This window comes from Cyclospora cayetanensis, unplaced genomic scaffold, assembly GCF_002999335.1.
Source record: "Cyclospora cayetanensis isolate NF1_C8 unplaced genomic scaffold, CcayRef3 CcayRef3_contig_135, whole genome shotgun sequence".
Taxonomy (NCBI): domain Eukaryota; phylum Apicomplexa; class Conoidasida; order Eucoccidiorida; family Eimeriidae; genus Cyclospora; species Cyclospora cayetanensis.
In genome coordinates, this window is record NW_020312076.1 from 79,445 (window position 1) to 101,669 (window position 22,225).

At 52.5% G+C, this 22,225-nt stretch overlaps 6 protein-coding genes across 6 annotated transcripts; 4 read left to right on the top strand and 2 right to left on the bottom strand.

The window, feature by feature from the left end:
• Positions 1 to 1,412: 1,412 nt before the first annotated feature.
• Positions 1,413 to 2,629, top strand: LOC34621219. Its single transcript, XM_026336573.1, has 2 exons — positions 1,413 to 2,107; positions 2,227 to 2,629. Exons 1-2 carry the CDS (start codon positions 1,413 to 1,415, stop codon positions 2,627 to 2,629), a joined length of 1,098 nt encoding a protein of 365 aa, XP_026192358.1.
• A 779-nt stretch (positions 2,630 to 3,408) lies between these two features.
• Positions 3,409 to 4,178, bottom strand: LOC34621220 (protein phosphatase inhibitor 2). The gene is made up of 3 exons (XM_026336575.1): positions 4,005 to 4,178; positions 3,807 to 3,830; positions 3,409 to 3,600 (listed from the first exon to the last, which is right to left on the bottom strand). The coding sequence occupies exons 1-3, from the start codon at positions 4,176 to 4,178 to the stop codon at positions 3,409 to 3,411; spliced, it is 390 nt and encodes a 129-aa protein (XP_026192360.1).
• Positions 4,179 to 5,042: 864 nt separating this feature from the next.
• On the top strand, positions 5,043 to 6,830 carry LOC113147132 (ribosomal RNA large subunit methyltransferase F-like). Its single transcript, XM_026336576.1, has one exon. It carries the CDS (start codon positions 5,043 to 5,045, stop codon positions 6,828 to 6,830), a length of 1,788 nt encoding a protein of 595 aa, XP_026192361.1.
• A 708-nt stretch (positions 6,831 to 7,538) lies between these two features.
• Positions 7,539 to 12,401, top strand: LOC34621221. Its single transcript, XM_026336577.1, has 17 exons — positions 7,539 to 7,728; positions 7,884 to 8,022; positions 8,354 to 8,400; positions 8,587 to 8,710; positions 8,773 to 8,801; positions 9,069 to 9,165; positions 9,446 to 9,505; positions 9,589 to 9,615; positions 9,677 to 9,711; positions 9,768 to 9,851; positions 9,931 to 9,959; positions 10,186 to 10,242; positions 10,326 to 10,377; positions 10,579 to 10,684; positions 10,917 to 11,029; positions 11,094 to 11,171; positions 12,343 to 12,401. The coding sequence occupies exons 1-17, from the start codon at positions 7,539 to 7,541 to the stop codon at positions 12,399 to 12,401; spliced, it is 1,326 nt and encodes a 441-aa protein (XP_026192362.1).
• Positions 12,402 to 12,629: 228 nt separating this feature from the next.
• On the bottom strand, positions 12,630 to 17,363 carry LOC34621222 (diacylglycerol O-acyltransferase 1C). Its single transcript, XM_026336578.1, has 11 exons — positions 17,025 to 17,363; positions 16,861 to 16,970; positions 16,340 to 16,491; positions 16,055 to 16,128; positions 14,629 to 14,714; positions 14,154 to 14,259; positions 13,826 to 13,945; positions 13,537 to 13,639; positions 13,256 to 13,375; positions 13,024 to 13,061; positions 12,630 to 12,716 (listed from the first exon to the last, which is right to left on the bottom strand). The coding sequence occupies exons 1-11, from the start codon at positions 17,361 to 17,363 to the stop codon at positions 12,630 to 12,632; spliced, it is 1,335 nt and encodes a 444-aa protein (XP_026192363.1).
• A 67-nt stretch (positions 17,364 to 17,430) lies between these two features.
• LOC34621223 (probable protein phosphatase 2C 34) lies at positions 17,431 to 22,189 on the top strand. The gene is made up of 9 exons (XM_026336579.1): positions 17,431 to 17,589; positions 17,713 to 17,846; positions 18,758 to 18,881; positions 19,051 to 19,141; positions 19,448 to 19,546; positions 19,987 to 20,267; positions 20,583 to 20,693; positions 21,583 to 21,757; positions 22,083 to 22,189. The coding sequence occupies exons 1-9, from the start codon at positions 17,431 to 17,433 to the stop codon at positions 22,187 to 22,189; spliced, it is 1,281 nt and encodes a 426-aa protein (XP_026192364.1).
• The last annotated feature ends 36 nt before the right edge of the window (positions 22,190 to 22,225 follow it).

Below are 22,225 nucleotides of genomic sequence, written 5' to 3' on the forward strand. Positions count from 1 at the left end.
CTAGAACCAACGGCTGTCCCTGCTTGCCGCCTTTAAGGTCAAAAACGAAGAAAGCACACACACCACAAACTGCCGAATAGGAAATATGGAAAGTACCCGGTGCAGATATGCTTGTTTTTTTCTTTCATCCGATAAACGCTGCTGCGAGCTCAAAAGCGGGCAGCTAGAGTTTGTGCATGATAATGAAAAACAAATACGAAGAAGCTAGAGGAAGAAACGGCAGCAGGGGCGGGGAGAAGCTATGGTCAACGCGCTACTGGTGACCAAGGAACAAAAATTTGAGTGAGGCGTAACAATTTAGGAAGGTAATCGTGGTAGCGAGAGCTTCCGAGTTAAATCCGTTGACAGTCCAGCCTACATTCATTCGCATAACGGATTCTACCTCACGCACTTTAATCGTGTGAACCTGCTGTGGCTCACTACGATGAAGCGTTTCTGGCATCCGAAATCGTTTGTCGAGGGTCCTTAGTCTAACAGAAACTCGTGGGGGACACTTCTGTGGCTCCCGTGAAGGGTGTTTCCTCCTATGGATCAGTCTTCGCATACCGATTGTAATACTTATCGCCTCGATAATCCATCCAAAAACATGGTGCATCGATGTGCTTGCTTTGATGCATGCTCCCTAAATCAAACCACTCCACTAGGAGCTCTTGAGACCCCTCAGTATTATTTATAGACTTTTCACCAGTGTTTCGAGTACTTTGCTCGCACACTTGAACACATCTGCCTTTGACCGATATGTTTTTCTCACATGGATACGGCAATATTGGTGTAAACCCTTTTGATTACGGTCTGTTCCTCGAAGTTGACTGGTCACCTCCAGTTCCTGGTTTTCGGTGGCGAGGCGCCGGGACATGCTCGTTATGTCTGAGCACTAACCTAACAAACTTTAGTAAATCAATTGGGAAAAAACATTGCCTCTTTGAGTGCTTTGGAATACACGACCGGCATGGAGTTCTTGTCCGAAAAGGCAGTGTGTACAAGTGTACTCGCGTGCACGGTCAGTCTGCCGCCTGCGCTCGTGCTTCTGGGTCGCCACTCCTCAGCATTTTTTTTTCACTTTTAGTGCCTCTTTCATTTTCATTTACACTAAGTTCTCTGCTTTTATTTTCTTTTGGCGGTCTGTCAGTGACTTCCTTTTGCTCTTAACGGCCCTTTCGCTGCGTGCCGTTTGCCACCTGTTACTGGTTTAGTGGGACGGAGTGCACGTTCGTCTTCTCTTTGCGGATCTGGCTACCTTATTTTCTCCATTTCGTATTCGAAACGTTGTTTTTAAAGCATTACCAAGGCAACACATGCAGATCCATTGAGACATTAGTTGCCAAAGACCCCCTAAACACGGAGCCTTTCCAATACCGTGCAAGGACACCTCTCTTGCTGCCACACGAAAAAGAGCGAAGCGTTCCACGAAGATGGGATGCATCAACTGTAAGAAGCAGAGGGGCGTAAATGCCGCTGTTCGTACTCCCAGCTCTCATTCCTTGCCCTTTCAATATTTGCAGCAGCAAAAAGTCCACCCTGGTGTAGGTCCAGTGGCAGACCCCCCTTCCACAACAAAAGGCTCCCCCGGCACCGGTACAGGCAGCGAGACGCACCAAGGCGCTGAAGGGTCTGTGGAGTCCCTCATTGAGTCTCCGGCTACATTTGGCAGCGCCAGTCCTCCCGCTTGCGACGAAGTGGAAGAGAAGTGCTTCCCGCAGGAGCAGCGAACTGACGACTTCATTCACAGAGCCGAAGGCAGTGGGTGCACTGAAGACCCCACTGATGGTCTTACCTTGTGCAAATGGCCTGAAGGAATAGGGGAGCACGAAGAAAGGCGAACCTCTTCCTCCACGCCGCAACCAGACTGCGCAGGTGCACCTACCACGCGAACGCAGCATCAGCGACCGAAAGTAACGGATGTTATCATACCCATGCGCAGCAACGACTACTATGGCTACCGTCACAGCAGCCGCGCCTCGCCACTCTCCCAAAGCAACCCAAAACAGAAACAGCTGCTGCAACGAGAGGGACGGAAGGACCTTTCCATAGAGACCTTAGCCTGCGTTCGCCGCGGCTTCGACGCTTGCGTCAACAGGGATACAGAGGTGGCCGAAGCTGAACTGCAGTAAGAAGCTGCCACTGTGGCTCGTTTCCTCAATACTCTTGCTGCAGGCTTTTACTCGAAAGATTTGTGCAAACGTTGTGGCAACGGTTTCACACTACAGTGCGTTTCTCGTGTTGCAGGAAGGCGGAGGGTCTACTTGCGGCTCTTCGCGTCAGCACTAACACCCCGGGTGCCATGCGTCGAGCCTCCCTTCCAGGAGGCTTTGTGTGGTCTGTCCGCAAGAGCGCCAGCAGCAGCCACTGCAGCAGCACCAAGAACAGCAACGGCCCGTGCGAGCCAATAGAGCTAGACATTGAGCGTCGCATCACCAGCCTCAGGAATAGTTTGAAAGATATTCAGACGGGATTTATCTCTGCTGATGCCCGGCGCACTCTCTACTCGCACACGCCCACTGTGCCCCTCTCTCCTGCAGCGGCAGCGGCTGCTGCAGCCGCTGCGGCTGCAGCAGCAGCCGCCGCTCAGAGACCGAACAACGCCATTCCTGTGCCACATGCAAGCGCCAATAGGCAGTTGACTGCCTGAGAGATACACCAGCAGCTGTCCTTGTGAGTAGCAAGTTAGATTCATGGACCTTTTTGGCCTTTTTGTGCTTTGTTTTAGGTATTCTGGCTGTTCTAGGTGCAGTTTTACCACTTCACCAAAGCACCGAAGCACAGCAGTGACAGCAGCACCCGTAATTGCTAAAGTAGCTTTCCTTGGCTGTGGCTGCGGACGCGGCTGCAGCAGCGGACCTTATTTGCAAATGTCAATGCCACCTGACGAGGGTTTAGCATTTAAAGCTGCTATAGTTTTCACCAGCTGCATTTACATCATTCTCATACCAGCATCTCAAATCCTGAACCCGCATGGAGGTGCTCCTGGGCCCTTCAGCCGCAGAAGCACGGCGAACTGGGTAGTTGGCTGCCTATTTTGTGATAGCTAGCTGGTTAGCACTTTTCCGAAGATCCGAGTGCGGGTGTACGTACAGTTACATGGCTGTCTACTTAGGCTTTGCCGAGCACATCTATCATATGGTTAAGCTGGCTAGATGGGCAGAAGAAAAGAAATACAGTATATGACTCCCTGTGGGCGTCTGCAGAGTTAGGGCGCCACTACGCGCACCTTGGGCAGCTTGTCATGCCCAGGCAGACGCACAGCTGGCTAACTATGCAATGCAGTAACTAGAACCACAGTCGTTAGCCAGCAGTACATGTATCCAAGTAATCAGCTGCGCACCAATGCACAATGGCAACATCAATAAAGACACCCCAGCATCTGCTGCTGTGGCGCCAGGCCGATGAAATTCATTGCCACCAACAGCCCTACTCTTCGTCCTCGTCTTCATCTTTAAGAGACTGAAGCATCAACTTGCTCTGATGAAATTCGTTATAATGCTGCTTCCTCCTCTCCCTAAAATCCTTTTCCTGGTGCACCTGTTTTTGCTGCTCGGTGTTGCTGTCCTCAAGCTGCACCAGTCGGGCAGCCAATTCAGATGGATCCACAGCCTGCGGCTGCTGCAAGCATCATGAGGCAGGCAGCTTACGTGAGCTTGTCACGATTCCAAGAAGTAGAAATTGCGGTATGAGCAGCGTCACCACTTCCCGAAGGTTAAACAGCGGCAGATTTTGGCTGCGAAGCTGTAGCGACTCCACGGTACATCAGTAGCAGCAACAGCAATAAAGGCAGCAAATACCATACCAGCAGCAGTGGCTGAACTTACCTCTTCAGGCTCTTCATCGTCCACCTGCAGCAGCAGATGCACAGGACACGCGATGCAGCAACAGTACTGCAGAATCAAGCCCACACTAACTAGCCCAGGAAGACTCGCAATATCAGCGTTAAGGGTGCAGTTCCAGCATCTGCTAGTGGTGCATCAACCAGGGGCATAATAATGGATGCAGCAGATTTCTTGGCATACCCTTTCCCTGTTATAAGGCGTCTTGGGCTCCGTAATGGGGATCCGAGTTCCTCGCAACAAATCGTGTTCAGCAATCATCTCCTCATCCCAGCGAATGCCAAGCGGACTGAAGCAGAAGCGCCGACGATAACAGCAAGGCCAGATGCAGCAAAAATGCAACACCGACGTGTGCATGCAGCAGACACACCGGCAGGAGCTATGGTGAACTAGCTAGCACAGAGAGGTAACAACACCATCCGGCTATCCCTACTGCTTGGAAGGCGTTTGTGCTTTCACGAGGATCCCGGGAGGGCCCGATTGGGACAAGGAGGAACTCCTTGTCGTTGCCTCCCTGCTCATTGATGCTGCCGATCCTTCCGCTGCTGCTGCCGTCGTAAACGCCCCTGATTAGTGTGTACGCACACGCGGCATGTATTACGCGAAGTGTGCCTTTTTGCACGGGGTCGAAGGCAGCTTCCTTGAAGCGACAGACAGATGCCCCCAAAGCGCAAGGGGGTAATCCCTACGTCCTGCAGCGAGCTATGCGCTTCAAATAGCGACCGTGTCCTCAATGGCCTACAGTATTTAGATTCAGAACGTACATTGAATTTCTACGTTTGGCAGTGCCTCGATTCGCAATGTGCGGTGCGTCGGTGCGGTGCGCAGGAGCCGGGCCCCAGGGGGCCCCTTGTTGCGAGAGGTCGAGTAACCGAGGTAAAAGTAATCAAATAGAAAAAGAGGAAAGCAAAGACAAAAAATAGGCAAGAAAGATTAGCAGTCAAAAGCAACGCGAAGGAGGATGCAACTCGGGTTGCTGCAAGTGCGGATGGCACGGGGGGCCCTTAGGCCCCCGGTGCCATCGTTGCTTCTCCAGTTAAGAAGAGTAGTACGAACACTTTTTCTTGTGTTCAGCGCTTAATGAGCATACGCTTAAAGTCAGACCCTCTAACCCACAGCTCGCTCTACAAATCCTCCCGACGTCCGAGTTGCAGAACTGCTGCACATTTTCCCGTGTCATTCCGGTACCCCTTGCCTTCTACTTCCTTTATCGTCGCTTCTATGACCGTCTGGGATGCGCAGGCGGACTCTTCTATGGATCGAGGGAGTCCACAACTCTCTCGAGACATGCAACTACCCGAGGGGTTCCACTCCGTCGAATGCAAGCGCGACAGCGAGACAACGCAAGAGATCAAACAGGGCATGCCTACGGCCCTCCAACCGCTTCCCATGACTGCTTCAGCAGCAGAAAGGTCTGCCGCCACCCTCGCCAATGCCCAAGGGCCTGGAGAGTCTCCCCTCGTACACTCTGCAGAGGATTCCTCAACACCTGCCCTCCAAAGCGCGAGCGGCGACTCCTCCTGCCACGCACAGCAGGATTCTTCCCTCTCATGGGAGGCTCCAGACACCGATATCTCCCCGAGCGACCCCGACAACCCTTGCAGGCGCATTGGGGAGGCCCCCTACGGCCCCCTAGGCCGCTGCCGGAAGAGACAAAGAGAACGTGTACTAGGGGAAAAGTTCGCAGATCCGTTTCCAGCAGCGCCATCCGCAGCGCACTCGACAGGAGGGGAAGCGTTCGGTGTTCGAGGGGAAAAGCGGTTCAGGGCAGGTCCTTCGCGTCAGACACACAGCAGCCTGATGCACCCGCGTTCCCGGTTTTCTGGGGGCCCCCTGAATTTTGTTGCGCTATCAGAGAAAGTACCGGCTCTGAGAAACTTTTTTCTCATCTCGCCGTCAGGCCGCGTGTCTTTCGATTTTCGGACCCGGGAGGCGCAACTACAGCTCTGTGTGGCCCTCTTCAAGTGCATTTACAACCTGACCTTCTCCCTCCCACTAGAAGACAACTTTTTGATTCCTACTCTCCCTAACAGAAGCAACTATATCCACTTCTTGGCCGACCTCCTTTCTGCAACGGAGGGACTTGGAACCCCACAAGGGCACCCCATCCCGGGGGGGGAAGCGTACATTCTCCGGGAGGCCCTTGAAGAGGATTCTTCTGGCCCCTTGAAGGCTCCAACGGCCAACGAGCCATCTCAGGATGCGACCCTCGGGGAGGAATTCACTGGTGCCTCAAAACAAACTAAGCACCCTCCGAGAGGGCCCCAGGTGTGGATATTGGATGTAGGCGTGGGTGCAAACTGCGTCTATCCACTCCTAGGTGTTGCAGATTATGGCTGGTCCTTCGTTGGTTCCGATATATCCGAGGCCTCGCTCTCGGTTGCGACAGCGAACGTTGTGGCGAATGGCTATGAAGGGCGCATCAAACTGCAGCTGCAGAAGGAGCGCAACTGCATTTTTCAGGGGCTGTTAAACGGTGGCGACCCTTTGTTTGCTGCCTCTGTATGTAACCCGCCATTCTACATCAGCGAAGAAGCCATTGGTATCAACCCTAAACGCCAGAAGGCTGGAAATGCTCACGAGCTGGTCTGTGAGGGCGGAGAGACTGCCTTCCTCTCTGCCATGTACACGGAAAGCAAGCGGTTTGCTTCGCATTTCATCTGGTTCACGACACTTGTTGCCAGGGCATCCACTAGGGACTCGATGAAGCGGGTGTTGCACGAGGGCATGAGGAAAACGTGCAAGCGGCAACAGGAGCTTATGCAGGCCCAAGCCGAGGAATGGCTATCAGCCAACAGCGAGCATGGAGACTCTTACAGCGCAAACCCTAGCAACAGCAGCAACAATGCTGACAAGAACGTGGAGGATGTGGAGATGCATCCACGAGAGCTGAGGATCTTTGAGTTGTCTCAGGGGAAGCAAACGCGTTGGGTGGTCTGCTGGACGTATTGGACCAGGGAACAACGAGCTTTGCTGCGTCCAATTTTATATCCCAAGCCAAGTACCTAAGCTAAGTGCCAGTTGGCGTTGCCTGGGATGCTTCCAGGGCATATAAGAGGCTTATACAACACGCACGGGTACAACTGCTTTGCTCTGCACTGGTGGCATGTACTTCTTGCATTCTTCAGCATCACCACTAAAGAGTTTTGCTTTACTGAGGGAGTCCCAGCCGGTTTTTAAGTACTAACTTACTTGTACCTAAAAGATCAAAAAATTAAAATAGCCACTCAGACGTTTACGGTGCAAACCTGAGGTGGAGCTGCTGCGCATTATCCCATCTGGGAAGAATTAAAATAGCACGCGTAGTTGACGGCACTACGGCTTTTTTAAAAAAAAACTCCCGAACCGCTTTCATAATGTGCATATTTTGCTAGTCACACAGAAGTGTGACGAAATTACAGAAATCCAGCGGGTAATTGCCTAGAACCAAGTTGTACTTCCTCATTCTTCATGTGTACGTGCACCTGCACCAGTGGTCATGCACACTCTTTGATGGGAACTGCATATAGACGAGCATTTACATTAGCCTATATAGAATGTGCATATATTTTCAGTATATCCGGGCGTTCTCACTCCATCTGCTCTTCTCCTGCAAAGTGTTTCACCTTTGGCGCTGAAGACGCAATGCGGGAAGCCTGTTGCTTAGTTCAGGTGGCCCTCTCCATAGTCGTCTATCGGTTCAGCTGCTTTGTTAATGGTGAAACACTACCGACAGCCATGCCGGCAATCCCGGCAGACTTGATTTACGACAAGGAAAGGCACAAATTCAAGTTGATGCCAAGTCCAGAGGATATGGCAGAGCGATTGACGGACGGCTCTCAGAGGCAGAAAGATGTGTTTTTCCAGTTGTATAACTCGGCATTGAAGGATTTTGATGTCAAGGGATACGACTGGCTCATGAACACAGGTTAGAAACAACCGGCTGTTCTGCATACAAAACATAATGCCAAGACCACAATGTTTCACGTCTGTAGTTATGGACCAGAAGACGTCCTCTCGTTTCGTCCAAACATTGTCGAAAGTGGACAACGAAAATCCTCACGTAAGGAGAAAAGTGTCCAGCGCATAGTGTGACAGCTAGATTTCGATTCCCTTTTCAGTGCAATCCGGGGGAGACAGGCGGCCCTCCAGCAGAGGAGCCAAAGACGCCCTTCCCAGGAGGCCCATTCCGCAGTTTGTTCGGCTTCGATCTGACAAAATGGTAAGGTGCATGCAGGATTGCTAAGTCATATCATGTAGGTCGGTGTAGCGCCGACGGTGCTTACATGCACATCTCGTCGTTTCAACTCATGAAGATATAAGGCATGCAAAGAATAGAACATGGAAGAATGTACCTCACTAGAATGCACCTAAGCAGGCTGATTAGATGCAAAACGAGGCTGTAAACCGTGTAGTACATTTTCTGAGATTTGCAGTACAGCGAATGTCAATGCTCTCGTGTCGTGCAGCAACGTATGCTGTAGTATCTGGGGAATACGGGATCAGTTGTTCAGACTGGCTTTACTGACGTTTTCACCCTTCCTCCTCTTCAGGCTAACCGAATTGGTGTCGAAGATCCAGTCCGAAGCAGGAAGCCAATGTAAGACCACGCATTCTCGTATGACTGCAGCATGCCTACGTTGCCCCTGCGTCTCTCTTTCCTCTCCTGTCACTCTACCGTTCTTTCAAGGCTTTGCTTGTTTCTTTGCTGCGTGCCTCAATCGCTTTCCATTCCATTCTTTTTCCACGAGCCTTCCAATTTATTTTATTGTTTCTCTGGTTTCAGCTCCCGGCCTTGCAACGGTGTCCATGATATCCCTCATGATGGTCAAGGGCCTCGTGCAGTCAGTCGCAGCCACCGTGATGGACATTGTACCACCGCTCATTCCTCCGCCAGTGTGGATTAACCAGTAAGCGCAGCATTCTACGTCCAGTAAGCTCTAGGTTATTGCACTAAGCGACCGTTCATCAGGCCGCTGCCTTGTCTCCCCATGCTCACAGGTACATCGGGGCCAAAGTGCCCTGCTGTCGCATGTACCGAGGGGGTAGCTTACACGAAAGTTCAATGCACGTACATGCCTTAGTATATCAGCGCAAGTAGTCATCTGCATGCGGGCCTTCCAAAACGCTTTGCGATCCTATGCAGGTGTATGATCATGTGAGAACGTCTAGGCTTGAGGCTAAATGTAAAATTGTGCACACAGTAGACTCTCTCGTAGTCATCAACAGTTCCAAATAACGCAAATTGAGATATATGTATGGCTTCAGGGCGCAACTGCTTCGGTTCGGTGCTCTATCCGATAACGATACCGGACTTTATAACTGCAGACGTCACGGACTCTGTCATGGAAGGTGTGATCGGCAGGTTAGCCTCAGCCCGCAAATCCATGAGCACATTAGGTCATAGCATTGGAATATCTTCCTGCCATTGGCTGCACCTGCTTGTATGTGTTGCATGCACACTGAAATTCCTGAAGAGAGATACGCATGAATGTATGAGGGATAGCTGCATTTACTTTCGCACCATGTGACTGTGCGTTTACTGATTGGATACATTCCGGCCAGCCACTTTGTATTCTCCCTGTGACTAAACAACACCAAAGTGCTTGTTATCTTCTTCGCATTCTCATTTGCATTCCTCGCAGCTTTCCCTCGAAATACCAAAACAAAGTTGGAAAAACAAGCGAAACGCAATATCGTATTTGGTGAGTCCATCCCTCCTTCCCGAGCCTGGACTCACGATCTTGCATATAACACCTGCAATGCATTATTCTTGTCATTCCTTCAGTGCCACGGCGTATCTTGGAATGTACTGGTGAGGCGTAACACGAGATCATAAGCAAGGCATACCTCAGATCTCAACCTTAATTCATCAGTGCCAGTATCTTTCCACACTGCTGGATGCCGCAGGGTAGGCCTCTTCTTTGACCAAACCTCCCAACGACCTCAGCTATTACACACAACTAGGCATGAAAGAGGCAATGGCACAACCCCTGTGCTTCCCCCACTGCATCGCCACGCTTGTTGCGTGCCCAGGATTTTGGTTAGACGGTGAGCATGCATCTGATCAGGGCTTACGTACACCTTCAGCTCTTCATTGCATACCTACTGCTTCCTTTTCATCTTTCAGATATTATGGGGCCCTGTAGTGACATATCGGTGAGCTCTGCTCCCGCCGTGCAAGCCGTCTGCGGCCGAATCGATAGATCTGTTGCCCGATGGTTTCCATGCACTTCCGCCTAGCCTGACGCGCATACTCTTGTGCACGTGCACATTTCTTCGAACGACACACATCAAGAGTCGCTCTACATTAATAGAATTATACATGAGCCGTTTTCACCTAATTGGCTTCACAAGCTGCGAACGACATAGCTCAATTTCGCAGATCCCGCCGTTCTGCTCCTTTTCGTTATTTCTGAATCACAAGAGAGTGCCTCCCCTGGTAAATCCATATGCCAGTCCATCAATTATATACTTGCCTTTGACCTTTACCTCTTGAATGAACGCTGCGGCTCCTTATTGCAGTACACCACCCTTGCTCAAGACCATCCGTTCCCCCGGGAATGTCCAAAGTTCGGTAAGCAAGCCCCACGAAGCCTACCCCTTGATCCTACAGCATGCCCTTAGCCTCCCACTCAAGACGTCCAGCATGCTTATTCCTTTAGTCTACTGACAAAAGCATAAAGCGTGTGAATCCACAAATAGTGAACTGTACACTCATTCACTTAAAATGTAGTAATTTTGAGTTACACTCGTAAAATATGGTGCTTTCCTGCAGATCCGTTGTACGACATTCCCGATGATTTGTTTGTTCCCCGCGCTCCTCTTCCCTCCCCATTTGTGGAAGAAGAGCCCCCGCAAATCCCATGTAAGTGTGCTCTAAAGTACAAGGCTTGTGACTCCTTACTAATCACGTATTTACAGACACACCAAAAGAGAAGAAAATTCCCGAGTACAAGCCCCCAGTACACGTCGAGCCATGCAACTGCGAAGACCGGGAGCACCTGCGAAACGTGTGTCTGTACCACGCGGCTCTCCCTGTGGTGGTAGGCAGCCAAGCATCTTCTCCGTTCTTCAAAGCGTATTCCGAAACACCGGACCGTGAACCCTAAACAGGTTGCAGGAAACAGCACAGTCGCGCCAACGCACTTCCAGATCCCCTCGACAAAGGGTCCAAACGACTGCTGCGTACGCTGCAAGTTTTATGCCGCAGGTGAGGCACACTGCAGGTACTGCACCAAGATCCCTTAACCCTGCTTATACTTTTCCACTTGCACAGGCCCCATTCCGCAGCTGCCAGTCGAGCCGCCTCTACGAGTGGTGCTTCCGGCCGAACAGGAGCAGCAGCAGAAGGAGCAGACTCCACAAAAGGTAAAGTTAACGGTCGGCAATCAAAATGAGAGAGCACTGTTTCCCACACTTCAAACCCCAGCTAGGGCATGTTATACCTGTCGAACACTACGGCAGTCATGCCAGGCATCCCGCTGCGTTCCTCTAACGCAGCTAAAAAGTAAACCCTATGCTGTAAGCCCTAAACCATGGGGTCCCTTAAAGCAGAAACGCGTCGGATGGTTCCGCCGGACATGCGCGAGGAGCAGCGGCGGACGAAAACGTTCTCAGCAAGCCCGTGCGGGTACACAGGAGAGATTCTCCCAGCTAATCAGTGTGCCTCGCAAGGATTGTTTCAGCTTGAACAGAAGATCGAAATGAATATTGGCATAGATTACAACATATCTCGGTAGCGAATCACCTTAGCGCCCAGCATTTCGATGCGGTACAAACTCGCAACTAGCGTAGCGCATCCACGGAGGTGGCCACAATGAGCGGGGTTCGGAAAGATAGCGACGCTGAAGTAATAGCCACAGCAGCATACGGGTACGATACTCGTAGAGAAAGCGTGAAGGGGAATACAGGGACTCTCAAAGGATAGTTAAAAATGCATTAATTGCAAATGCACTTAGTTTCGTCATCAAATAGGACTTCATTGCCCTATATAGGGTTGCCCGCTTTGCCGGCAAGGGTTTCGAAGGCAGCTACCACCTTCCGACCCCCTTGCCGGAGCACTTGAGTAGAGCTGTCAGTCAAACTGATTCACGCTGGCCGCTTTATTTTGTAGCGTTCGCGTGGTTGCGTGTCGTACGAGATGCACAGTATACACCTTGTACATGCCTCCATATATTCCCCTTTTGCAAACGTATGTTCGTAGGGCGTACGTGCAACTGCGTGCCGGATACCCATGAATTGATATACATGCAAAGAAGCACACACACCAATACGTTTCTCGCATTCGTGTATGCGGTGCTTGAATAGATGGGCCTACCGGCGATTTGAGTGTGAGAAGCACCGAAACAGCGATAATCCAGAACCAAAGATAATTACCGATGCATCCACATACTGTTGGCACGAAAGAATGCTGAACGGTGTACATAAAATGCACATTCCCTGCAGTACTCTCTGCATGGCCAAAACAAAGGCCACAGACAAGCCGCGCTCATGCAGCCACGCTGTGCCAACAGCACACAAACCCGTGAATGCATGATAGGAATTGCTGCAGACATAAACATGGGGAGCGTATTTCGAGCCTTTACAGATGTACCCTAAATGCGAGCATATCCACATACACACATATGTACATAATTGCTTGTTCCCGTATATCTAGGAATATAACTGCATGTGATTAGGTGAATACGCAACACACATATGATTGCACACATGTGCGAAGATGTATGCATAAGATATGCACATCCTTGGTGGCATGTGATTTTGTATACACCCTGATGTTCTTATGTATACTCCAAGACGTAGGGCAGGGACGTCCCCGGGAAAAGCCTAAGAGAGGGCTATTCGACTTGGATCCAGCTCTGTAACTGCTCCCTGCTTTACTCCCCATAAATACCAATATAACAAAATGCCAAGCTGCAAAACAAGCACAATCACAGTACACAATACCTTCGGGTGTGGCTAGAAGACGCACACGTCAAGGACGCCGCCTCGCGTCCAATCTGATTAACCCCAAACCGAAACCCCATCCTCACCGGCTGCCCGGTGAAACAGAAGACGAGCCAAAAGAAGCAATTCCCGACTGTGGGGTAGTTTTGAAACTGCAGTCACAAATCACAGACGCCACGAACATTGACAGCTCGAAACACGAATGTCAATTCCCCAAGGCACGGGGATGTTGCTGTACAAGGGACCAGGGACTGTTGGTTAGGGGGTTACTCACAAATTGGATGTTCGTTATATACATAAGGGGAATTTGGCCTGAGGCGCAGCATAAGAAGCCTCAACTCCATACCCGACTACATCCAGAGAGACCGACCCCAAGACAAGAGCTTAAGATGCAAACAGCGGGTTCAACAATTCCTGTACGATGCGTAAGATGAGCCAATGATGTCTGCTCACGAGAGCAGCAGTGGCAGCAAGAAGATAGGCAGCACGGACTAAAATTTACGGACCAATAAAGGCGAAAAAGATGAATCCCGTCCACCCCAGCTGCAGCGGCACCACTACGAGGTACTCGTGCATTAAGGCCGAGATGAAAAACACCACGCAGGCCGCAAAAAACTTAGGAACGCCTGAGCCACAAAGCAGATATCGCTGTTCACCAGCCTTGAACCATTGGTCAACTCTAAAGCACAAATGCATCGGTGCAGAGGCCGCTGACACAGCGAGGCTGCATCATTCAAGATGCTTGCACAGGGGCACATTTTTCGGGGAGGTCGCCCAACAGGATTACCGTTTCTCAGGAGCGGCTTGTTCACGTGCCGGTGCAAAAAGAAGTGAATCGGGAGGTTCCACTTGCGCCAGTATTCCCCAAAAGACGAAGCATTCCACCAGTCCTAAACACAGATGCTTGACCTAAACCCTCAACTAGATGTGCATGCACGTCTAGTTGAGGCTCCCTGCCCCTGCAGCACGTGTGAGTGCTGCCCGGCCCCCTCCACGCGAAAACGCGAATTTGAACATACGCCTTATCCCCGCAGACTGCCAAATCCTGAAAATCCCTCCACGACCCCAAGACTCACAAGATAGAATTCTCGATCGCCAAATCTCGTGATTTCTGCTAGGATGTTACACCAGTGGTGGAAGAGCCCGATAAACATAAGGAGCCAAACATACAAATTGGGGATCGAGAGGCGAATCATCTGCGTTCAAATGCAAGAACAAGGATGCGTGTAAGGCGTTTCTGAAGCACGTTGCTCCGTGTTCAAGTGCCCTGGATAGTCTGCAGCAAGCTAGGCCCGTAGACTAGCGAACACAGCCGTCCGGGCTTAATCACCATACTTCTGTGGAGAAGTTTCATCATGAATAACGAGCTCAGCTGCACCATGCGACGGTGGCGCTTGTGCTTACTTGTCTGAAGAAGTGGGAAACGAGAACGGAAAGCGGAATGGTCTGGAGCTGAGTTATGGAGAACGAGTCGCGCACCACTATCCAGATATACTGGTCAATTACGATCCTGTGGAGAGGCATAGAGACAGCACGCAAAATGGTGGCTCGCTTCATTCATTAAGATCATCATCACGGCATGGAAGGTTCCCCGGCGATTCCGTCTTTCACCGCGCGAACTCGCCGAGAAGGCCAGAGACTCTCGTGTGGACGATGGAGAGATGCACACGGCAGAAAGCATGCATGCCCAATCCCTGCAGCTTCCACGCACTCGGGCGAAACTATCGCAAGACACTGGCTTCCTTACTGCCATATTTTTTCCCCCTCATGCGGCTCTTAAGAGTGCAGAAAAGAAGGCGCGAAACTGCATCTCTGGCTCCCCGTGAAGCTCTACGGAAAGCGCGATTCCCAGTCCACCCAACGCTCCCCAATGTCTCACTTCATCATGGCGAGGCAGACAGCAGACTCAGCGACGTGACGCAGTACAGAAAACCATCGAATGCATGGCGTAAACGGGTATTGAAACTGCGATCAACAAAGGCACCCAGGTCTATTCAGTGGCTCATATTGCACATTTTTTCGAGGTACACACAGTTCTACCGGATATGCAAGACACTAGCGGCTAATTTTTCCAACTTTCATGTATCAACGCAGAGCCAAAAAGAGCCACCCCAGACAGCTGAAAGTCCTCCTTCTTCAAGGAAAAGTACTTTTCCCCACGCATCTTACTTGGAAACACATAGTTGGGAGAACGATGAATCTATAAACGTGTCTTAGCGTTATGCTGTACGGATAGAGCGCTGCAACCCGCGCCTCCTGCGACCAACACACATGTCCACCGTAAGAGGGAAACCAGCCCCTACAGAGAACCGTGCATCCCCTCCAAGCTTCCCTCAAGTGTAGTGTACAGGCATTGGAGAACCGTTTATCCTTCAGCCTCTGTCTTACTTCCTCACGGTCGTTGCAGACAGCCACCAAGTTTTCCCCTCGCCTGGTTGCAAACACAACAGTACCACCCCAAGCAGCCCCGACCTCAAGACGTGGGTGTGTGTAGATAGAGCCTTCTGTATGGAGGATGGACAGGTTGCTGCGTTCAGCTCTTGGACCCCTGCGTATTGCTATCCCGGGTATGTCTTAGTAAGTAAGCTCCCACCCATGCTACTGCGCTACTGCTCTGGTGGTTGTTGCTTGATCAGCTGCCGCTTACAGGATGGCTCTTCGGGTGTCCAGGCACGTGTGGTGGAGGGAGAAAAACTTGAAGCACCAAACGATCGAAAACGCGAGCAGCAGGGAAGCAGCAACTGCAGCACAAGGAGGGCCGACCAGACGCCACACTCGCCATAAAAGTCTTGGTTGCTGCTCTTTGCGCTGCTCCATAGGCTGCGTGGCGAGACAAGAATCAAAGCCACCGGCAGTAAACACGCCACCAATGCAGCAACAACAGTAGGAGGCAGCAGCACGTACCAGGCTCGGGCTGGTAACTGACGACTGTGAGGAATGGCATCAAGAAACACATCGAGAGGTTCAGCAGAATCAGGAGTGCAACGAATCCATCCAACACTCGCAGAGAGGCCGCAGCCACAAAGCGTTCGATGACGTAGGCACCCACAATGCAAAGATGCATCTGAAGAAAGGAAGCAGCACACATCAAGAATTCGAGATGAAGACGCCAGTAAGGACGGTTCTGTATTGAAACCCCCCTTTTTTGTACGTCGGCAGACGTGCAGAAACTGCTACACATGTGCTGCCAGCGCCAATGTTCCCCCTTGCGAGTGTGGCTGTCAGTTCAGGTGCCAACAGGCACCAGCCAACCCCAACCTCCACGCCTCCCCCCACTCCGAGCCTGGGGAGATTTCCCGACGTACGAGAATGAAGCAGCATAACACTGGCCAATTCTTGCTCAAGTCCTCTATACTCCGTGGAAACTGCAACAAACAGCCTGCAGCAGCAGCGGCGAGAAAAGAACCAGCACCCTGTGTCGAGACACCCCATTGAAGCATCGCAGATGAACGCACGGACAACGGACAGCACATATTTATATTATGTATACATCTTATTCCATATACTACTGTTACATGTACATACACTCCCCCACACGAATCTTAAGAGGAAAACAGCGAACTGTCAAAAATGCTCTGCAGCGGCCGAACCATAAGTCAGAATGTTCTCCGTAACGAGGCTCGCATTTACAACGACGAGGACGATGAAAAAAAGGTTGAAAAATCCCCGAAGGTTGAGCATCTTGGAGTGGTGGGAGAGCATCGAGCTTTTGTAGTAGGCATGCTCCACATCGTGCAGCGGCCTAGAACGAAAGGCAGCAACCCAGAGCACACACAGCCAGCAGCGGCTATACATGCGAAAAGCAGCAGTATGTGCTTCCTCACGCCATGCCGGAGCAGCAAAAAACGGCAGCACGACCGCCAAGAAGAGCTGCCTTCCTTTTAGCCACACAGCAACAGAGGGGTAAAAGGCATACCGTCCCCGATAGTCTATGGCTCCTGTGGAGGCTTTGGAATCTTTTGCAGGCGGCTCGTCGTTCCGTCGCTGCCGTCCGTGCTGTTGCTGCTGCTGCTGGTGCTGGTTTTGTTGTTGTTGGTGCTGCTGCTGCTTGTGCTGCACCCGATGGTTGTGTGCTTTGGCGTCTTTTGACTGCTTCTCCTCCCTCTGCTGCATCCGCTTCTTGCGGTTGACGGCTGTTTCCTCCTTCAGCATTTGCAGCTGTTCAAGCCGCAGCTCGCTGCTACAGTGCTGCAACCACACATCCCTGGCTGCAGCTGCTTCCTCCGAAGCTGCCGTTGCCTCCTCCTCCGCTGCAGCAGCTGCTGAAAGCCTCACGCTTTTGCGAGCCACCGCAGCTGTTGCAGGTGCAACTAAGCCGCCAGTGGGTGTGGCAGCACCAGATGCGCGTGAGAGGCCGCTGGAAGAGGAGGGAGACAGCACGGAGGGGGGAATCTGCCCTGGATAGGAGGCTGCCGAGGATGATGATGCTGAGGCTGCTGTTGATGATATTTCCGCCGTTCTCGCTCTCGTTTCAACCGGCTCAGCCTGCATTTCGGCTACAACTTTTGCTGTCGCGGCTGCAGCAGCAGCTGCTGCTGCTGCTGGCGTGCACCGCTTCCTCTGACGCAGTTGGCACTCCTCCGTAGCCGTCGGCTCTGCTGCTGGCCACGTCATCGTTACTGAGGTTACAGCTGCCGAAGAAGCTGCTGCTGAGAGGTGGCGAGGCGGCTGTGTTGTCGCTATGAGCGTGTGCGGGGAGGGGGGAAGGAAGGCTCAGGAAACACGGTGCTTGCGTCGAAAAAATCCTGCTGCCGATGTCAATACATGCCGCTTCCTCGCGTCACAAACCCCAGTTGCTAGCGCCGCCGCTGTTGCTGTTACCGCTGTAGCTGCAACACATGTTCGGCCTTCTTCTGCTAAGGGATGGAACTAAGACTGAAGCTTCGGAAATGTAAAGCCCAATGAAAAAACGGATTGATCTGTGGGGTGATGAGAGCGAATCTTGCGGTGTTTTCCCTGCTAGGCTGCCGTCGCAGGATGCTGCCTCTGCAGGCTACACACACACATTCAAATAGCGAAGACGCTCAGATCGCGCTCAACGAGCACAGGTCCTGCCGGTTCTGAGGAGTTTTATGAGCAGCCAGGAAACGAAGAGCAGCTCAAGGGGATAATAGGCAGTTGCAGCAGCACAGCAGCAGCTGTTTTGCTTTTGCTGCTGCAGTGAAGCTCCAGCCCCAGAGACAGGGGCAGCAGCAGCAGCCATTCTGCTGCTGCTGCTGCTACATATGGGATCTTTAGCTGCACAGTGTGCAGCTAAGGATCCATTGCTGGAAGGCTGCCCATGCACCCCGAATTGTACAGCATATATCATGCATTGCGGGTGCCGAAAAAAAAGGAGTAGGAAGAAGAATCGTTATTGCAGTGCAACGCCTCAACGGGTCAGCCGCACATAGCGCAGCACAGCAGTAGTTGCAGTAGTTGCAGTAGTAGCAGCAACTGCTGCTGCTGCTGCTGCTGCTGCGCACCTCGTGGGCGGCTACTCCTGATCCTCCTCCTCCTCCTGCGACATGCTAGGAATTGATGCAGATTTCTTAGGTGTTTATCCAGTTTCCTACCTTCGCATAAGAGACGGCCGACACAGCGGCTGTCACTCCACCAGTTTGCTGCGGCTGCTGCTGAGTTGCTGCTCCGCATTGCAGGGGCTGCCGCAACCACTATTTTTGCTGCGCGTCAGATATACGCGAACAAGGGGCCATTGGCGGAACCGCAGATATACCTCAGGTGTGTTGCTGTGGCTGGTGCTGATGCTGGAATGAACGTTGCTGCAACTGACTGGCTTGAGGGGCTTTGCATGCTCCGGTGCCACTGAGGAAAGCTCTTTCTTTCTATGGCACCTCCGGGACCAGGGAAACAGCGCGAGCATTCTCCCCCTTTTCAGAGGAGCAACAAGCCGTGCAGCTTACTGGCAGCGAGTTGCAAGGGGGCTCCTCCGGCAGCTTCTGTACCAGAATCATCATCCACCAGCAGCATACACGATTTTATGCTGGCTCCCTCATGTACATCTTCAGCAGCGCTCTGACTGCAGATTGCGCTGTTCATCGTGGAGCCGCTTCTGTGCGGTCTTGCTGCTCCTTTGCCGTTTTGAGGGAAGCAAGCGCTGCCGCAGTGCTGATACAACAACAAGCGGCGACAGCTCGGCTGCGACTGTGTGCTTGCTTGCTGCAGGATAAGCTCTTCTTTGCTTGAACTTCCTGGCTGCTAGAGTGCAGCAGCGGCAGCGGCAGCATCCTGTTAAGCCGCAGCAGCAGCTGCCGCTGCTGCAGTGTCTGCAGACAGGATGGCACTCCACACAGAAGCAGCAGCAGCAGCAGCAGAGCTGCCACGGACGCTGCACCAACCCATGCCCCCTACGAACTACGGCCCCTTTGAGATTTCCGTCGAAACAAACATTGGTATGGCTGTTGTTGCCGCGAAAAGGCGGAGCTCTGCACAGCCATGCAACACATCTGCAGCATTCGCAGCGGATCTATCGTAATCCAGTGCAGCCCGTGCGGTGTATTCTGAAGTGCCATGCAGGACCCCAATTTTCTTTAGCGGCATATTTACCAGCTTTCGCATGCATTTTGTGCCGCTATCGGTGCTCCTCCTGCAGCCTGTCGAGAGAGTCTCTCGAGCTAGCTCCTGTGCTGACACTGGCGTTGCTGGCTGCTGCGCGTCTTGGATGTGTGGGCTTGTGCCTCTCTCCGCTGCGGCTTTAGGGGGGCGGAAGCACCAGGAGGATCGTTTTACCGTGTGCCCTGCACTCCTTGCCGGCAGGAATGACGTGGCGTTCTTTGGAGTATTTGACGGCACTGTTGGTAGGCTGCTGCTGCCGCTATGCGCTGAAGAAGCCTCCCTGCTCCGCATGTGTGACTCGGAAATCTGCAGCCTGCACGGGTTGCTCTTGTAGTTGCTGCCTCCGCTGCTACTCTCGCCAAGCGTCCTACTGTTTCCGCCGAACAGGGGCGTCTTGTCGGCAGCTTCTTTTTTGCTTCCACTTGTATGTGTCGAGGCAAATGCAGCTGTCTGAAAAGGACTGTGGCGTGCTGCGCGAATCGGGCAGTCTGTTCTCAAGGATTGCTTCCTCTGGGTGGCTTGGCGTTGCGGAGGTTCCCCGCTCGTGTGCAGCGTTTGCAGCTCCTCTATGTGCATGTGGCTCGCTGCAGAGAGCATGCATTGTAAACGCCGAGTGCTGGCGCTTTTCGCCATGTGCCCGCTTGCATGCGTGTCTGTGACTTGTGTGCCTTGCGTTGTTCAGGAGACTTTGCATCGGACTCTGTGAAGGATTTGGTAGTGCCTCATTTAGTGTCGAGTGGGGGGTGGCAGCGAGCGGCAGCCTTTCTCTCAGAGAGTTGTGGGGAGGCTGCAGCGGCTGCTGCTGCTGGCTTGCCAGAGGCGCTAGCGGCAGCAGTGCGTTCCATGTATACGGGGGCAGATGCGGAGCTCATCGAATTATGCCGTCAGCGAGCGAATGACTACGCATCCAGCACGTCTGTGACTGCCATCCTTGCGGGTGGCTTCCTCGCCATTGGGCATCTGGTGAGGACGCATTTTATGAGGAGGACGTCGGTAGCAGGGGGAGAGGGAAGAAGAGAGAAACGGAGGAGGGGAGAGGGAAGAAGAGAGAAACGGAGGAGGGGAGAGGGAAGAAGAGAGAAACGGAGGAGGGGAGAGGGAAGAAGAGAGACACGGAGGAGACAGTTTGAAGGACGGCCGTTGGTGTAATGGCTGGGGTGCTGTGGGAGCAGCGATCTCGGGGGGTGATGATGATGAAAAATTTCTCTGTTTTTCCTAAAAGTTTCGGGAGTGCGTATGCGGCTGCTGCGGGTATGGCGTGGGGGATTTCTTTCGCAGGGTGATAGCAGAATAGCGATCGGCGTGGAACGGGAGGAGGGGAACGTAGAGGGCGAATTCGCCACTGTGGATCACAAGCCCAACATGCCCCTCGAGCAAGAGCGCATTATTGTGAGCCTCGTAGCTCTGCATTTCTTTGGGGGGAGGGGAGAAAAGTGTCGTCGCTCTCTTTGATGCCTTCTCATCACATGCCTTGACTCGTCCGCTGCTGCAGTTGTCTCTGTTTCGGCCATGCGCTGCTGCACGCGCTGTTGCAAACTCTCGCCTTCTTTCTATCGCCGTGGGTGGCTCTCTCTCGCTTTCTCCAGCATCGCTGTCGGTCCATCTGCTTCCTGGATGTCGCTTGCTCCCCCGTTGCTCAGCCAGTAGTAGTGCTGACTGCCCGTGCGATAGAGGCGGTCATGGATACATATGTATATATAACTGTGTTTATAGCCGTGTGTGTATTACATGTGTAAATCTTCATCGCGAGGCGAATTAGGGTGCAAACGGATGGCCATGGCGTGACGACTTATGATGAGGTGTATGTACGTGTTGAGCTGTGTTGCCGTCAGAGCAGCGGTGGCAGCGTCGAGTACCTCCACAATCACAACAACAAGCCTTTCATTAGAGGAGGCGATTTCGGGCTTCGCAAGTCCAAAGGGGAACAGCCGATGCAGCTGCAGTACTCGAGGGCGTTCGGGGTAAGGGATGCATTGGCGTGTTGGCGCATCGCGCATGCACGTATATCGATACCAGGTCCATCCATAGGTTCGCGCAAAATCCTGTCTTGTCTCTCCGCAGTACATGCCACCCGTTGTTGCTGCTGCTGTCACGGGATCGCCGAGGCGCTGCTGCAGCCAGCCACATCTCCGGCTGGCTGCAGCAGCGGTGGTTGCGGATCGCGTGTTCTCTGGATCGCCAACGACCTTTGTTGAATGCACTTCTTGGTGCCTCTGTTTCCATCACGCCCACAAAACGTGTCTCGCAGTCAGGGCTGCCTATGCAATGCGGTGTTCAGGGGAAGGACCTGAAGGGATATGGGCTGAGTTGTGAGCCAGACGTGCGGGTAGTGCGCCTTTCTGACCGACACAAGTTGATGATTCTCGCAACTGACGGCCTCTGGGATGTCTTCTCAGCAACGCAGGCTGTCCAGATCGCATGGGCGGCGCATCAGCAAGGAAAGCCTGCCTCACGTTGCTATTGCTGCCGTTTGATTTGTGCTTTTTTCAACGTAATCTACCACGCCCGTGGTTGCCTCTTTGTGCTCGTGGGTGTCCGGTTCGTACGTTTCTTCCCGACTTTATGCGTGCTGCATCTCCTTCTGTAGTTCGGCTCTCTTCTTCCTTTGCTTGTGTCACCCTGCCAAACGCCGCGTGCCGCTTGGCACGCGCCGCCGGCACAGTTCCGGAGACTGCAGTAGAGGGTATGGCGTGCGTGCAGGGTTCCTACAGACTGCCCTTGGCTGCTGCCTGCTACATACGGCTGCTCGCTTCCTTGTCGTTTTTTCTGGTTCTGCAGGAGAAAATCCCTCCGACTCGTTGGTGCAACACGCACTGGCAGACCAACAGGAGAGGGGGCACTGCGCCGACAACATCACTGCAATGGTTGTTTTCTTCACGCCTTGAAAGGCTTTTACGCATCAATCTCTCTGCCCTCTCCCG